Here is a 16,943-nt window from a genome sequence, read left to right as displayed (position 1 = left end):
GATTACTCCATGGAGCAGATCCGCACTCTAAAGTGCCCCGCGTCCAGAGGGTTTGTGTTTAAACAAATGCATCCCTAGATTACAACTTCTGGACAAGTGTCTTGTTTTCCTGTTTTTACATGTTCCTATTCCACACGGGCTCCTGTAGTGGCCATGGAAAACCTACATTAGGGATAAAATCCCTTCAGTTGATGGGACGGTGAAGTCATTTTTCCCTTCTTGCCAGTTTACTATCCTGCCGTCTGTGCAGGACTGGAGTGCCATACTCTCCTAGTCCAGGAGCTTCCCACTTTTGCTAGCTCTTCGCCTTCAAACCGGCTGCTCATCCTATTTGGAAACTCCCATCTGCGAGGCAGGAGAAAAATCCTTGAGAAGGGGGACACAGTTTGAGCGCCTGCCTTGTTTATTGCTATATACTCCCTCTCTTTGACACAATATTGCCTTACCCCCTGCGGTGCACTGACCCTATGCTGTACTTTATCCGTGACTTCCTGTGCTGTGCAGCCAGCACACCTGAGTTTTCCCATTTCATCTGGTAAAGACGGTAATCAAACTTCTGTAACAGAAAGAAGTAAACCAAACTCTGTTAGTTATGGTATAGACCCTTTATTAGTTCAACTTTTATACAAAGTGTACTTCAAGGTGATACAAATAGCGTTACTGTTTCTTTTACAGACTAGAGATTAAGACCTGTTAAGCACTGTTTTATCCTTCTTGTGTATATAAAGGTAGAAAATGTAAATAGATTGGCAGTGAACCATAACGCTGGAAGACAGTTCAATGTTTCTTTGTTAATAGAAAGTTGCATAGAATTGTAGGTCTTTAGAAAGGCATCTATCGACGTGGTAAAATCTCCCTGACCTACCGTACTTGGTCGGAGAAGCAGTGCGGGAGAAAGACAAGGCTGGTACTGCTCCTCTGAAATTCCATCCAGCACTTCCGAGTCGAACGGCTGTAGGAAAGCACCGTGCCAGAAACGCCCAAGAGGACAGCACACGGAAAATTTAATTTATGAGTCTATGAGTCTTAGGAACTGTTTGCCACATGGGATCTATTAATCTGTTAACACATTAAACTTCTTAAAATCCACCTAAGAATATTGGAGATAAAACCACTTTTGGCCAGTCAAAATACGTCACTATATTAGGTATTATTTTGCTTGCCTGTGTAATTCCATTCCCTTCTGTGCTGACAAGAAACTCCTGTATGTGTGTGCTGCTAAATTAATTTATCTCATATGAGACTGTTAATCTATTACTGAAGTCATACCAACTAAAAACTGCCACCTTAATTAGGAAGTCCAGCAAAATTCTTCCTTGCCACTCCCGCCCCTGACTCAGATGCACGGTTCTCAGTTCCATCGGAAATTCTCCCCCAAATTACTCTTCCCACTCCAAGTAAAGCAATCCTGGCAGTAATGTTCCATACTGGCCCTGACCACTGACAATTTTTTGCTTTGGGAGGAGCGCAGGAGAACAGGGAACGCAGCTTTAATGCTGAAGGAAACAGAAGAAACAACGCTTTGTCCTGAATTTGACCTCTCAAGTGGAGAAGTAAGTTTATGGGAACTAGTTTACATGTTTTTATAATTGGCCTCTTGGGTCTTCAGAATAAATACGTAACTGTTGATTTTCTTTCAAAGACAAACTTAACCACTTCCTTTAAAATATTAATTACCTTGAATACATCCTTAGTCTTTTTCTTTTTCACCCAATTTGATGTAGGATAAGGATTTGCTCACTCCTTGTCATACCTTGTAGCCTCACTTTATTTCACAGCTTGCTCTCTCCGAATTGTTTGCGAATCTCCCAGGTTTGGTACTGTTACATTTCGTACCCACTTAATTGTGGATAAAGATTTAATCTCCTTTTAATTCTAATGCTGTGCTAATTGTAATGCCACGAGCTGGCCGTTTACCCTGGTAAGCCAGGCAACTGGTGCAGCTGCGTCGCAGCTCGGGCTGAGGGAAGCCAGTGGGACAGCCCTTACTCCTCCTTTCCTGGCTCCACAGTCTTCGCTCTCCCTCTTCTAGCTGCAAAGCACTATTGGAAGCAACTAAAAATACAACTGTTTGCACAGTTACTGGTCCACTTGAGTAACGCTTCCGCTTGCTCTCAGCACGGTTCCACTTGTGAAGAACCGGAATTGATTAAAGAGTGATTTAGTGTGAGAATATGAACACCAGTAACCCAGTGCTGCAGCCCTCCCCTAATGCACTTCTAGCAGCGTCTCTCCTATAATCCTAAAATAAGATCGTGCCCAGGGAAGCAGCATTTCCAAGTGAATGTCTTCACTTACACCAAGTCTGCTACAATGTTTGGACCCTTAGTTTTTATAAAAAGGATTAACAGACTATTTGAAAGAAAGAAAAAAAAAATCCCTTGCTTCTGCCAGCTGCTATTAAGAGCTGTGTAATGCCTGAGACTGGAAAAGCTAAAAGCAGATAAAATATTAACATAATGGGCTATTTAATTTCAGCCTAGTTAATTATAAGACAGGTAAAATGATGACCATACTTCAGTATGTGCCACCCTGTGAGTTGTCCATTAGTACAGGAAAATCTTAAGTGCAGAACAGTTATCAACACAGAGGAATGGGAATGGAATTAAAGTAACTGGAGGGATCGGATGCTGTTAGCTACTATGTGCCCATTTGAAATATCTCTGCAAGTGCTAAAGCAAAGCCAAGCTGACAGGTCATTCCATCAGGTGGACCTAAAGCATTGCCACATTTCAGCACTGGAAGTTCAGACTCTCCAGAGCTAGCAAGTGGAAGATACACAGATTGCACAGCAGAAAGTCCTTCCCTACCACCTAGGATGCGTTTTATCACGCAGTTTCATGCCTGTCGCTCAGGGGACAGCCAGCAGATGATATGCTAAGTAAATATTAAATAAACCCTGTTTCCTATACTAGAAGGAATTCAGTCATAAATAAGAAAGTGAAATTCCTAAACCAAACAAATGCAGAGATCCCATTATGGGGAAAGCACAGAGCTAATACCTTGCTTTTTCTTCTGTGGTCCCAACAGAAAAGATTGGGTGATCATTACTGCCCTCCAACGTGGGAGAGATGATCCAGCTCATCCGAGTTCTAAAGGATTTTGAAGTAATTTTCTTCTTTCACATTAAGCAAAGTAGATAAAGTCACGTCACAGAACCACACGGCTACAGCACACAGAAAAGCACTGATTGATTCTAATAGCATGAAATCTGGTGTTGCCGAGAAGCTTCAAAATTAGTGTGAATAGGCACAGAGACCACAGACACCAACAGCTTGCTTATTTAAAACACAAGATAATAAAAGCATTCTTACTTTCTACCTACAGCTTTAATACGCACACTGATGTATGTGAACTGACCACTGAACGGTTAGTATGAGTGAAGGTCTCTCCAAATTATAGCTACTGTTTTACCATTTCAGATCATTAAATGCGGCTGCTTAAGAGATGTGCTATGTCACGAGCTGGTGAGACTGCTATAGTGACCTAAATACTGTCAATGACTGCAATTTAATTTAGAATATAAGGACTGAAAACAAGTAAATATTTGGACATAACTCTTCCTATGAAAGTTTTCTTTCAGAAAAAAACCCCAACCTTTTACAGAAGAGTTATTTCTGTCAGTTTTTAAATGCTCAAGACCTGAACATGTGCACATCTGCTTCAGTGGTACTAAAGAAACAGCAAGTTAGAAGGATTTATTGACGCCTGAAATTAAGACAGCTCTGACCGCAAGTCTTCATAATGTAGTGGATGTGCTAAAGAAGGTTGCTGCCTCTCTCTTTGGTTATGCTGTTAGCCGTAAAAACATTGCTCTGAGTGACAGCAAGGCATGCACAGTAATGTATTTGCTTTCTAAACTATAAAATTAGCGTATTGAAATTGTTGCACCTGCACAGGTTTTCCTGAAAGTTCAAAACTGATTTAGCACATTCAGTAAACAGGAGGCCAGGTTCTCCCCTAGACACTCCACCGAAGAGCTGCAACAGAGAGACAGAATATGGCTTAATTGTAGCACTGAAAACAACATGAACAGGCTGTGCGAGAAGTTGAGAGAAAAGTCTTTGAACTGTACAGATTTCTCGTGCAGTCCTTACAGATAAATGCCCCCTTGATTCAGTATTTGTGGGTCTGTTAAAAAAATCCTAGCTTTTACACAGCTGCAAACTTGAGTACTAATAAAGACGTCCGAAGTCCAAGTGACTGTGCAAATATTCATCTGTTGTGGATATTAACGTTCAAGTAGCCTTAAACCTGCCAAAACAAAATTAAGGATACTCAAGATATTTATATATGCTGGTCTTAAGCATATAGAATAGGCTGGTCTTAAGCTTAAGGACCCTGTAGAAATAGTTGATATTGTCACATATAAAAGCTTCAATTTTTTCTATAGAACACAGGCCCCCTCCCACAAACTCCAAGTTACTCACACGTCTATTTAAAAGGTTTTAGATGACTCTATTACCTTGGGCTTTGGCATTAGTCTCTTAAGTGTGTTATCAGCCTGAGAAATTAGAGAAGCTCTAAAGTAAAAGTCAACCTCACCTGAAGCTGTTACATAGCAGTAGAATTGCTATTTAAAGTGCTTTCTTTCCACCTTTGAAATAGACCTTCTACAGACCATAAACAAACAAAATCCATTAATTTTTATTACTGACTTACTAATACTATTACTGACTTTTCCCAAAATTAAGTACATCCCAAATGTCATTACTGATGATCACATTTTCTTTCTGTTTCAAGTATAAGCATAAACTAGACTTAAATGGACTACAATTGACCAGGAAGGAAACAACCCTTAAGTACCTTTGAGTTTAAAAGCCTCTAGCTTTCAGGCCTGAAAGCCTCCTATAAATGATGCACTGAAGAGATAACTAATCAAGCCTCCTTCCCCCTTTTTATAAAAACATTAGCTAAAAATGTACTTGCCAGTTACTGCTTTTAAAGCCCAGTGTTCCCTTAGAGAAAATTCCCCCATTTGTTTTTATGGCCTAAGAGGAAATAACGTAGTAATCTAGGTTTTAAAAGAAAACAAGTAAATCAGAAATTACATACAGTTTATCAATCATTCACAAAAAGTAGAAAAGTTTGCCAGGTGGTCACAGAAATCAGAAGAAAACGCTTTTTGAGCTTACTTCTGTTTAAATAACTGTAACTTCCCTAGGTTTTCGTTTTACACTCTCAAGTCGTGCTAGAGGGCGGAAATTTGTTGACTTCCTGCTTCCTTCTGTAGTAGTTAATCGACAGTCCTTCTGCAGCCCCCTCAGCAGCTCCATTAATTCCCGTTTTTCCAGCTCTGCCTGCTCCAGCTCTTGCCGGTGCTGTCTCTCTGCAGCCATCAGAGAGCGTACGTCTGACATCATTCGTGACATCTGACTCTGAAATGCAAATACAAGTTTATTGCAAGAAAAAACCTCTTTTCTAATGATGGTGGTACGAAGTTGAATTGTCCATGCATGTAGGGTGATGGATTATAAAGAATAAGCAACATTGAAATAATTTTTTGACAGCAGAACAAATGTAAGCAATTTGAGACACAATCCAGCATTCACCTACTGAGATGGTCTTCTTTCAAAAATTCCAATACGGTTTTCCTAAAAGTGCAAAAAGTTTCTTACAAAGTATAATGAGAAGCAGTGGTTTTATCCAGTTGCTGCTTAAATTCTGTATTCCAAGACCCCAAACAAAATAAGGTTTTGGTTACATTCAGATACAGTCTGCAAAGATTTAACATCAAATCCGATAAAAATATAAATGTAAACTATAAAGCACATCTATTGCTTTGGGCTTTAAAAATCATTATTCTGTGATATAATAAGAACTAGATGAATGAAGAGGTAAGACGGCTTTCCTCGTTACTTGATTAAGTTTACAGTGCGACTTTCCAACCTTTTGACCGCAGCTGAACCATAGCATAAATACCACTGTCTGCAGTAGGGCTCTGTGTCGGCACTGGATTAAGTCACTTTGGACAGCACTAAAAAAGGAGCTGGATATTTAATTACATCCGATTTGTGAGGTATGCCCCATGTTTAGACACTGAAAATGAGCTTCAAACTGATCTGCTGACACGTTATGTACGCACAGAACAATGCAGCCCTGGTACAGGGGTATCCAGGTCAGCTCCAAATGAATTTGAAGTAGATAAATCCCACGAATACAGCACTCAGCCTGCTTCTCAGCACAGCTGCTTAGCCTAGGCAAAGCATTGTGCCAACACCTTTGGGTTTGCTTCCCGTACTTTATGGAATGCTCATCTGTATGAGACTACATTAACAAAACGAGAGACTACTACTGGGAACAGCAAAAAGCTAGACTGTTAGGAGAGGGGAAAAAAAAAAAAAGAAAATAAAATGGTCATATTTACCTTTAGTTCTTCAATTTCATTTTGCAGAATACTCTCTTTTTGGACCATATGCCTTCTCTGTGAATCTAACCTTGACTCCATCTCATGTTTTGCTTCCTCCACTCTGCAGATCATTTCTGACCTAAAAAGTTTATTTCTCCTTGTTAGGTCTTGTAAGTATGGAAAAAAAAAGACTTTCAAATTCCAGAAAGCCTTCTTGCAGCCAAACAGCCTGACTGGATTCCCATCATACTCTACAGGACACCTCTCTAGAGGTGTGACAGTCCTATTTATTAATTTAAATAAAACTAGTATAAAACAGTGCATGTGCCCAGGGGGCACTAAAGTGACTGTGGACAGCCTATATAGGGGACAACTGTACCATATTCCTGAAATAATTCTATGAGCTCAAGATCACATATTTGTGACTTCAAATGACTTACTGCCTTTTACTTATAGTATGTGCTTGCTTAGTATTACTAAGCACGGGTAGTCAAGATAAAAATTGTGAACACTGTAGTATTGCTAAACATGTAATCTTGTCACTTCTATGGTGGACGCTAAACGATAGTATGCAGTAAATTAGTATAAGTTAATCACTTACACAGATTCACAGCCAAAACCTAGCTGTTACTACATTAGCCTTTTGAGTTCAGAAACTAGGTAGCAGAATCCCTTTTGTCTCAATGCATTTAAAACAGATTTGAGCCTGACTTCACAGCAATGTTCGACACCACAAGACTTAGACAGCGAGCTGAAAGATAGAAATGGGAAGGAGCATGGAAAAAAAAACAGCCCAACTGGAACACCATGGAAAGGGAAAGCTACAGAAACTATAAAAGAATAAAAAGAGGATGCCGGTGAGAAGAGTCAACTGTTATCATCAGTTGTTATTAATCTGCCAGGACTTTAATCAAAACTGAAAATTAGATCCTCAGAGTTTTAATCTACCAGTCTGTAGCTGACAAAATAACAACAGATTTTTATCCTCAGGATTTGTAAAAAAAATATAAACTAAACTTATCATGTGACTTTGGGTCTACGTCAAGCCAATGGAAAAATGAAATTCCCGTCTTCATTCCAGTTCTTGTTAGGTATTTTATCATTTTATATAGTCAGCTTTCAGTTCAACAGCAAGCAATGGTATTTTAGGATTTATGATAACTAGGACAAAAAAATAACAGCAAAAAAATCAAACCAGTAAAAATTTAAAGTCTATGCTGACCCATAATAGTACTCTGGACCATTACTATCAAGTAATTAACAGACGATTTAACACATAGCAGAATCCAGTGCTAGTATTTGAAGTGCTTTATGCAGTGATTTTAGGCCCAGAATAACACAAAAATCAAAGAAACAGAAGATTTGTACCGAAGTAGTTCTAGCTCGGTTCTTAGCTCTGCTACACAATTATGCTGTGTGTCTTCTGCACTGAGAATGGTGTAACCACAACCGTTGGGGCATTCACGGCTCCGGTATTCACACACTGCCAGGTGACCATCTAAGTTGCGTCGCTCAATCTGAACTGTACAACCTGGACAGGGAACAGTAAAATAAGCCAGTCATTTACAACTAACAAAAGCATTTTAATTAACCCCAAACAAAAACACTCAAGCAAACAAGCTGCAATATCTTGAGCTAACCAACTGTCAATCTGTTAAAGCAATGAAAAAAAGTGATTTCTTTAGAATGCGAAATGTGATAGTTGTAACACACATACTAGTAATAAAACACTCTTAAAAAGTCTTATTAATGTATTTATCCATTAACTGAAAACACATATTAAAAAGTAGGTATTTTCTGTGAAGTCTTCTGCCACTGGTCTGGCGTTAAAGCACCTTCAGTAAAGACAACACTGATGCTAAGATTGTAGCGGCTTGCCTGCATTGCCACCACAGACTGCAATGACTGGAATTGAAAAAGCCTAAAAAAAACATTACGTTATCAAATTCAGAAAAAAGGTCCAAGGACATGTAGTAAAACTGTGGGTGAGATGGAATATAACTTATTTTCCTAAACACTGGTTGGACCTGTGTATAACATACTAGACCACGTAAACAAGAACACTTATTTATGAACATTTAATATCTGATGTAAAAATAGAAACATTTCCACAGAAATTGTAGGACAAAAACTTTACAAGTCTGTAGTGTAAAATGTGCAGAACCAAAAATGAACACTAATATAAATTATTGGTACTTTTAACACTCTAAACTTTGAAGTTGGTAGTCTTTACTTTTAATCTTTGAGTCACTGTTTGACGTGATATATACTATAGCTCCTTCCATTTGATTTGAAGATAAAATAGATGTAGGAAAACCGAAACAATAGAGCAATGAAACTTGCCAACAAACCATAGCAGAAAGTTACAAAAGACAGCCCTCTAGAAGGGCTTTACTAATAAATATAACGGTTTGTAATTGAAGGTGCTCAGAATACACTCCGATGTACTCTCGAGGAAGAGTTCAAGAGACGTAAGAGCCCTCCCAGCCTGAACAGCAGACATCAGAGATAAGGTGTGATAACTCTATAAATGCCTCTGTTTCTGGAGAAAGTAAAACAGGTGAATCTGAAGCATCTGCAGGAGTCACTTACTGCTGAGAGAAATTATAACTTCCAGTGGAGCAATTCTAGCACCTTTATCTTGTTATAATTAATTACGATGTCAGACTTGACTACACCCTTAGCATCATTAATTAGAAATTAACTTTGTCTAGGAACATACAACATTTTGAATAAAACCAACGGAGAAATTTTAACAAGATGTTTCTTTTTAGCAGTATGTTTCTTCCTCAGAAGGCGTAGGTTTCTTTTAAATAAAGGCCTTAACATGAACACACCAATTCTAACCAGAACTTAGCTTAAAACAATTCTCATTTTCAAGATACGTTTTTGTCAAAAACAAGACAGCGTGAGCACACGCACCACAGAACTGAACATTTTATTGTTACCCATAAGCATTCTGTAGGTGCTATTACATTGATTTAAATATCAAAATGAACAGTCAAAATTGAAAGACAAACTCATAACTCGACAGAAAGCAAAACAAACACACTACTGGATTTTCATAAATTTGAAGGCCATCATTCTCATTCATTTTGATTAGCTCCTGGATAAGAAATTGTGGCTAATGATCACTATTGCCATAAATCAGTAAAATTTTGTTCAAAAAGACTGCTAAAAAAGCATGTTAAAGCTTTGAATTTCTGTTCGGAAATAATGGCCATTATTGCCATTCTTTTGACAGAAAGAATGACACACACATGTTTTCTGAATATAAAGGATTCAACTTCTTTCAGTGTTACTCACCGGCATTGGAGCAAGGTATCTGACAGTATTCACACTCCCTTTCATGCCTGTCTATAGACTCCAGAGAACAAACCATTTCACAGCCATACTCGCTGTTTTTGCAATGTAGCTGAAGACGGTTTAAATCATTTTTCATATATCTATGTGCAACAAAAAATAATTTGTCCTTAAATCTGGGAACATTATTGAAAAACTTGTATTTTCAGCTTTTTGGGAAAAAAAAAAGTACGATTCTAATCTCCATTAGGAAAAATGGTGAATAATCACTGTAAATTTTTTTTTTTTTCAGAATTCAAGTGACCATATTCAAAAAGAACAGGCTTAAAAGAAACAACATTAATGGAAAATTCAGTCTCCAAAATTAAATGTGCAAATGAAATCTTTATTTTTTAATAAATTTTTGACCCTGACCTTTCACTAGCTCAGCAGGTATTACCAATAACAAACAGTAGGGCTACTCATTCACCATTTAACTTTTGTGTTTGTAAACATGCCAAACCAAAACGACTACAGTGAGTACAGACAAAACAGTCTATAAATTAAACTCTAGGATTCTGTCTACACTACACTCCAACCTTCCACACAGTAAAATCTCATTAGTGACAAAAATACCGGGAGTACTAACGAAGTTAATTTAACATCTGTGGCTGAAGGTTTTAAACACAACATAACTGTTAATCTGAGCAAGATTAGACAACACATGGGTTAAGCAGCAAGCAGTGTCTACTGATGAAACACTGTGTGCTGGCAAGGAATTACAGAAGACGCTTGTGAAAACAGCCCACTTTACATAACAAGGTAGGTCAAGTCATAGTCTTATGACTAAAGACCTTTTTAAAAAAAGATTTGAAAGCAAGAAGTTTGGTTCATATCAACAGTAACTGTTCATTACAAATCCCACCATACTATCTAGGTAAAACCGAAAAGGAAAACAAAAGATACATAGCGTTTAGTGACTGTTGTCAAGAGTTGCTTTGCCTGCTTTTTCTAAAAAAGTATGGGAATGTTTTGGTGCTGTAGAAGACATTCAGAATAATATCCAGACAGATACCTAGAATCAGCATTCAAGATAAAAAAAGGCAGAGAACAAACTAAGTGTTCTTTCCACTTTGAAATATTAATACCTTGAAAGTTAGTTATAATAAATAGAAAATGCTAATGCTTTCATGCAAGTGATCTGTTTCTGCCATAGGCATACTGGATAAAGACAATGTGAGCAACAGTAAATGACGAGATGAAGCTGTGCAAGCAAAGTCGAGAAATTAATGTAATTTCAACATACAGCAAGATTATTGTATACCTGTAGAGAGGTCGTAGCAAAGATACATCAATCATTTGTCTGTCTTCAGGGCAGTTACTGTGATGAACAAGCCATCCATGTATACAAGCAGTACAGAAAGCGTGTTCACAAGGAGCCTGTAATGGATCTTCTAACACATCACGGCAGATGGAGCATAATAGCCCTTCATTAACGTAGCCAACGAAACGCTCAATATCATAACCCATGCTCTCTATACACTTTCAACCTATTAAAACAACACAGAAAAATAAAGCAGCTTTTTACTGAATCTGTATGGCTGGATCCACAAAAAGGCCTGGAAGCAATTCTAGAAATACGGAGAACTTACTGTGAATAAAGAACTTCACAGGTGAGAATGCAAACACTTAAATACTTTGGAGACTTTAAGATTTAAGTGAAAATTTGAGGACTGTACTGCTGGATGTCAGAATCCCGATTTTATATCAAGATTCTCTGAATTCTGAAAGCAAAAACTTTAGGAGACAGTTAAGCTGTGCTTATTCTGAACTCTGTTATTGAACATACTTTTAGCAGACACTGTGAAACATATAGTTTCTATTTACTTGAATTCTACCTGAAGCAGAAACATCATACAAGTTCAAATGCAAATGTTTGCTTTCCATTTTAATGCCTTTTACATAATGCCTAGCAAATTTACAATCCAGTGTCCTTACAGACAATAGCTGTGCTACTTTCAGCCAGCAGATTTTGTATTTGTGAACTGTACATCACTTTATGTGTTGCTTTTATACTGAAAAAAAAAAAGGCTAAGATTCTCTCCTCATTGTAGACTTCCATTCCAGGGGGAATGGCATGAAATCTCCATGTGCCTAGAGAAATACTTAATATTTGGTAAGATAAAGAAGCCAAAACTGCAGTTGACCCTGAAATCATGAGGAGCTACTGTCTTCTCCTATATGGTCTTATTTTATAAAACTGAGCAGCCTTTAAGTGGATTTAGAAGCTTTGTGAAGAAGAACTAACAGGCAATCTGCCTTCACCAAAATCCTATCACAAAAAGCCTAGTAGAATTTGGTAAGGCTCCACAGAACTCACTTAAAAGAATATGGTTTAGTCTTTGCATTCCTCCTTAACATACAAAATTAGTTTTGCAACCCCACTGAGACTTGTGAAAGAGGTTTTCATTAGTCATGAGGTTTACTAAACAAAACAGAAAGGGAAGATATCCTACCTTTATAGATTTTACTACATATATATGTAGTTTGTCCAAATACTTCAGAAAGTTTTCTGATCAGTAAGGCATGTAATACTTCCTTCCTTCAGTTTCTCTTCACTGCTTTATTATGCCTATGAGAAAAATTAGAAAGAAAAAGGCTGAGTAGTGTCTCCTAAGTTACCGAGTTCTATGCCTAACCAGACAGCTGCTGAATAGATGATATCCTAACAGACCATTAAAATAAAGCTTTCCAAAGCAAGCCACTGTAAAACCCACAATTCAACACAAGAGATCTGACTAGGTTGGGGGGAAGGGGAATCACCAGTCCCTCTGGTGATGTAGATACTTATCACAAAACTGAACACCCTGCTGCCATTTAATTTTGAATCCTTACAGTTTTGTCCGTAAGATTGAAGACAACAGAATTCAATATTATTGAAAAGTAGCACCTGAAATCTGGTAAAATTATATTCCTTAAAAAGATTAATTTCTTATCTAATCTGGTTTTACCTGAGCATGATATACAGTTTGTTTTTAAAACAGAACTTTCACAGTCAAGTTTGTTGTATTGACAAATAACATTGCTCTGATGTCTAACATAACTAGGGCTGCTCATTTAAAACAAAAAATGAAAAAAGATGTCATCACTTAAATCGCTTAAGGTGATACCCAGCAACTGCAATATGACATTCAAACAGAATCTCAATCTGAATTAGAACTGTGTAAGAACAATAAGGATCTCTAAGGACTAACATCAAATTTTACTCTAAAGGGAAAAAAGAACTTTGCAGTTCCTCTTCATGAGTACAATATAAATCTGGAATTTAGAAGATCTTATATATCTGAGTATCAAAGCATATCTTCACTGGTTATGAAAGGTACATATGTTAAAAGGGTATTTGCTAAGATTAAAGTTAATAAAACCTGTACCGAAAGCATACACAAAACAAGCAAGCATGCATATTACCCAAATACAAAACACATCGTCTGCTACAGGGTTTCCATATTGTGTTTTGTTTCTACCGGCATGTTTATCACGCACCCAACACCACGGCCTGCAGAGATGCTTAAACTAGCTTTAGATTAGCTGGGACACCTACTAGCCGGGTGACCTAGTGACAGCGTTGCCACAGCAGCTGGGAGTGCAATCCACATAGACTCCTGACAAGCTCCCAGGCAGATTTCACAGATTGTATTTAGCTCTGTGCTTCGGTGGCTACACTGTCATCAACAACACAGGGAAACTAAATTTACATGGATCTGGGATACGCTATTGCTTCGGTCACAGCATGGACAGTCTATGTCTTAAAAGAGTCTGCTCAAGAAAATAACATATTATAAAGATGACAAACAGTTCTTTTTACAGTGTTGTTTCCTTGTATGTTTTGACAGGTCTCCTGCAAAGACAGGAAATTCAGGACTTTGCTAGTTCAATGTGAACAAAATGAGCATTATGTTTGCACAAAGCTGTGATTGAAAGAATAGCAAGGATCACAATGGAAAATATAAAAAGGGGAGAACACAGACAATTATCAACAGCAGAATGTGAAGCCAAGTACTAGTTCCCAATACTGATGAAAGCATTAAAACATATAGTATGTTTATGCTGGAGGACTGTTAAACTATTCTATAATTTGAATTGTGAGCCTAAAATTTTGATTTGCCCTGGTGTATCCCAGAGGTTTTAGCTTTTAGAAAACTTTCATGGAGATATAAGACACGTCAACAAAACTATGAGTACTTTTGCTGTCCTAGTGTTTCTGCTCTACTGGAACTGCAGATCCTACATTTTGCACCTACACCTTGCTGATCCATGAGTACTAAGTTTTCAAGACACTCTTTGGCATATTTCAGCAAGTTTGAAGTCTATCAGTATGCAGGAAAGAGTATTTTTATCAAGTGGGAAACAAGAACTTTACTTGTGCAAAAGTGAAGCACAACAAATGTATATGTATATATATGTGTGTGTATATATATATACACACACATAAAAAGCCCCAACCAAAACCAAAGTTCAAATGGAGTGTGAATGGAAACTTTGAGGCAAAAAATACAATCAAGGGGGTTTCTGATGAGAACTTCAGTATGTTTTCAAGACTGATGTTGGAGAAGCCAGAATCCTTGTGGCTTTGAGTCTGAGACCTACAACAGCTGTCACTGAAGTCTCAGACCTCTTCCAGTAGAAGTTGCCTGACCTGAAGAACCGAAAATGTTTTATCTTCTGCTAACTTCAACAGATGCATTTTAGTCAACGGATAAGCAGAGGGAGAGCATCAGATGAATGCCACGCACTCTATCAGTACAGATCACTTTACTCAGTACTTCCATCACAAAATTACATCATTTTCAATTTCTGCTCTTCCCCAGAAACTTCTGTCTTGTCTACTTGGCCTCAAAGCCACTTCTTCTATTTCTATTGCAATTCACCAATTGTCACACTCCTTTTTTGTTTGCACCTAGAAACTACATTATTTATCACTGCCTTCCCACACTCCACTAACATTTCCAAACCCTGCCTTGTCTTTGGTTTCACTGGTCCAGAATTTTGCCTGTCACCTGGCCATTACCAGGAACACTGACCAGGAAGATATCTGGAATTTGCAGGTGCCAAATCTGGAAGGCAGAAAAACCACAAACTATTACATGCTATTTGCTTTCTATCATTTCATATATATTTTATTTCTCCCCTCTTATTTTCTTCTGACAAGAAAAAATATCTTGCAGATTTCACATATATTAAGTCATTTTTTAGTAGCTTTCATCCCACGTTGTTTGCTGGGCAGATGCACACCTAAAGCCAGTTTGGAGCTACAGCCTGCACTGCCTTCAAACAGAGATTTTGTGTGCATATAATAGCAGGGAGAACACAGATGGGATATAGTTCCCAACAACATAATCACATAGCTTGCTAAATGTCTGGCACTAATCAAAGCTATTCCATTGTAAAAAATCAAGACACTGAAATCAGATTAGTAACTTGCATTTTTTTGTCTACAGTAGTTTCTGATTTTTAAAAAATGTTTCTTTTCCACTTGACAAAACAAAGCATAACTGTTTGAAGGGCTGGAGTGAATCATGACAGAATTACAGATGTGCATCACTAAGAGAATTTTCAGAAGTGTGTCTGGAAGAACAAACAATCTATGCAGGGCCCAGGGATGAAGTGACATTAAAATGCGATATTGCTTCAGCTTATGTTTTCACAAAAATAAACCGAGCTTTAAATCCTGATATATAGAGAAGCAGCATTTTAGGGTACCTTATGCCACTCTGCCACAGTCATTGTAAGCCACTTCAAGCCAGCATTAAGGCCCAAAGAGGCAGCCTCACTCCTTTAACTGTGACAGTACAAGCAGTTTCTACAGCCACTTGATGTGTCATACTGGGTAACTGACCTGTTTTAAGACTGAACTGGGGGAAAAAAGAGTTTTAATTTTGACAGTTGTCCTACAGCAGCCCAAGGCAATCTATCCACTAACTAAGGTCCTCTTAGCCTCCCTCTCCTTCCTCCCTTGAATCAATTAGAACATTTAATTTGGCCCTTTCCTGAACTGGCTCAGACAACTGAACACACAGACAACTACTCACTGATTTCCTAGGCTAGGTTTTCTTGTAGATGGCTCATTAGAAGCTCCAGTGACTGTGGAAGTGGGGCAAAACTGGGGATGAGCAACCACAGCCAGGGCAGAAAGGAAGGAAAGACAGCAGTGGTGTCTGTGGTTAAGGCTGCTATAGAGCTACTGCCTCAGCTCAGTTCTCCACATCGATACACGGTGGAGTTTCATGAACATTTGTGTAACAGAAAGGGAACAGAAGAGGATAAGAATGAATGGATAGCAATACCAGCTTACACTGATGTAAAAAAACCTGACTTAATCAACAAAAGTTTCTATAATAACCAGTATGAGATATACAAGTAATTTAAGGCCTATGCCTCTACCTAAGAAACTAGAACTACTTAGAACATTTTTACATAATGCTTCCACTTGCTGTCCTGCTGCAAAACCTACTCAGAACAGAGCAATGCAAGATACGGATCACCCAGAGCAGCTTTTAGGTTCTGAAGGGCTGGATGCTGCTGCACAGAAGACCAAGGACAGAAGAGCTCTCCTCAGAGGCTCTGGTGGGGAAGGGGGGATTTTTCATAGGTAGGAGGATGGCCTCTGGGTCATGCCTGAGTGGGCTCTTCAGGAATGGTCAACGATCTTGGTCACGGAGAACAAAACTGGCCTGGAAACACTCGCAGCAGCCACGTAACACCGAGCAACCGCACCTAAGCGGACTTCAACAACTAACACACGCTGACCTGTATCTCGACGCCCACTAGGCCACAGCTGGCCGAGCCACCATCAGCCCTGCGCTGAAGGTGCCAGCACCAGGCCTGCCGACAGCCAACGACTCCTGACAAACCCTCAGGTCCCCGCCTCCCGCCCCATGGCCCCGCTCCACAAGGCCATTCGCTTCAGTCCCGCTACCCCCACCACAGCCCGGCTGCCCACAGCCCGCCCCGACCCTAGCCCAGCCCGCGGGCGGCCCTCACGGCGGCTGCAGCCCCCAACTCACCCCGCCCGCCGCCGCCTCGTCCCGCCGCCACCGCCCGCCGTCGCGACATCGCGGTTACGTTTACGGCCACTCCTGCTTGACGGCCGCGCGGCGCACGACAGGGCCGCACCGCCATGCTGTGTGTGGCGTTACGGCCTCGCGCATGCTCCTCGCGCCGACCCGCAGGCCGCCACTCCGCAGGCGCCCCGCGGGGCTCCCCCGCGCGGAGGGGCTCGGGCATGCGCAGTGGGGGAAACACCCCCCGCCCC

At 39.4% G+C, this 16,943-nt stretch overlaps 1 protein-coding gene across 1 annotated transcript; it reads right to left on the bottom strand.

Annotated features, from left to right (window-relative positions):
- Positions 1 to 588: 588 nt before the first annotated feature.
- On the bottom strand, positions 589 to 16,851 carry LOC141739693 (RING finger protein 151-like). Its single transcript, XM_074577439.1, has 8 exons — positions 16,696 to 16,851; positions 12,148 to 12,263; positions 10,956 to 11,181; positions 9,656 to 9,795; positions 7,718 to 7,880; positions 6,368 to 6,488; positions 5,136 to 5,378; positions 589 to 4,254 (listed from the first exon to the last, which is right to left on the bottom strand). Exons 3-7 carry the CDS (start codon positions 11,159 to 11,161, stop codon positions 5,142 to 5,144), a joined length of 867 nt encoding a protein of 288 aa, XP_074433540.1. The 5' UTR covers positions 11,162 to 11,181; positions 12,148 to 12,263; positions 16,696 to 16,851; the 3' UTR covers positions 589 to 4,254; positions 5,136 to 5,141.
- Positions 16,852 to 16,943: the final 92 nt, after the last annotated feature.

The sequence above is a fragment of the Larus michahellis genome, chromosome 2, assembly GCF_964199755.1.
Source record: "Larus michahellis chromosome 2, bLarMic1.1, whole genome shotgun sequence".
In the NCBI taxonomy this organism is placed as follows: domain Eukaryota; kingdom Metazoa; phylum Chordata; class Aves; order Charadriiformes; family Laridae; genus Larus; species Larus michahellis.
This window is presented reverse-complemented; position numbering and strand designations above follow the sequence as displayed.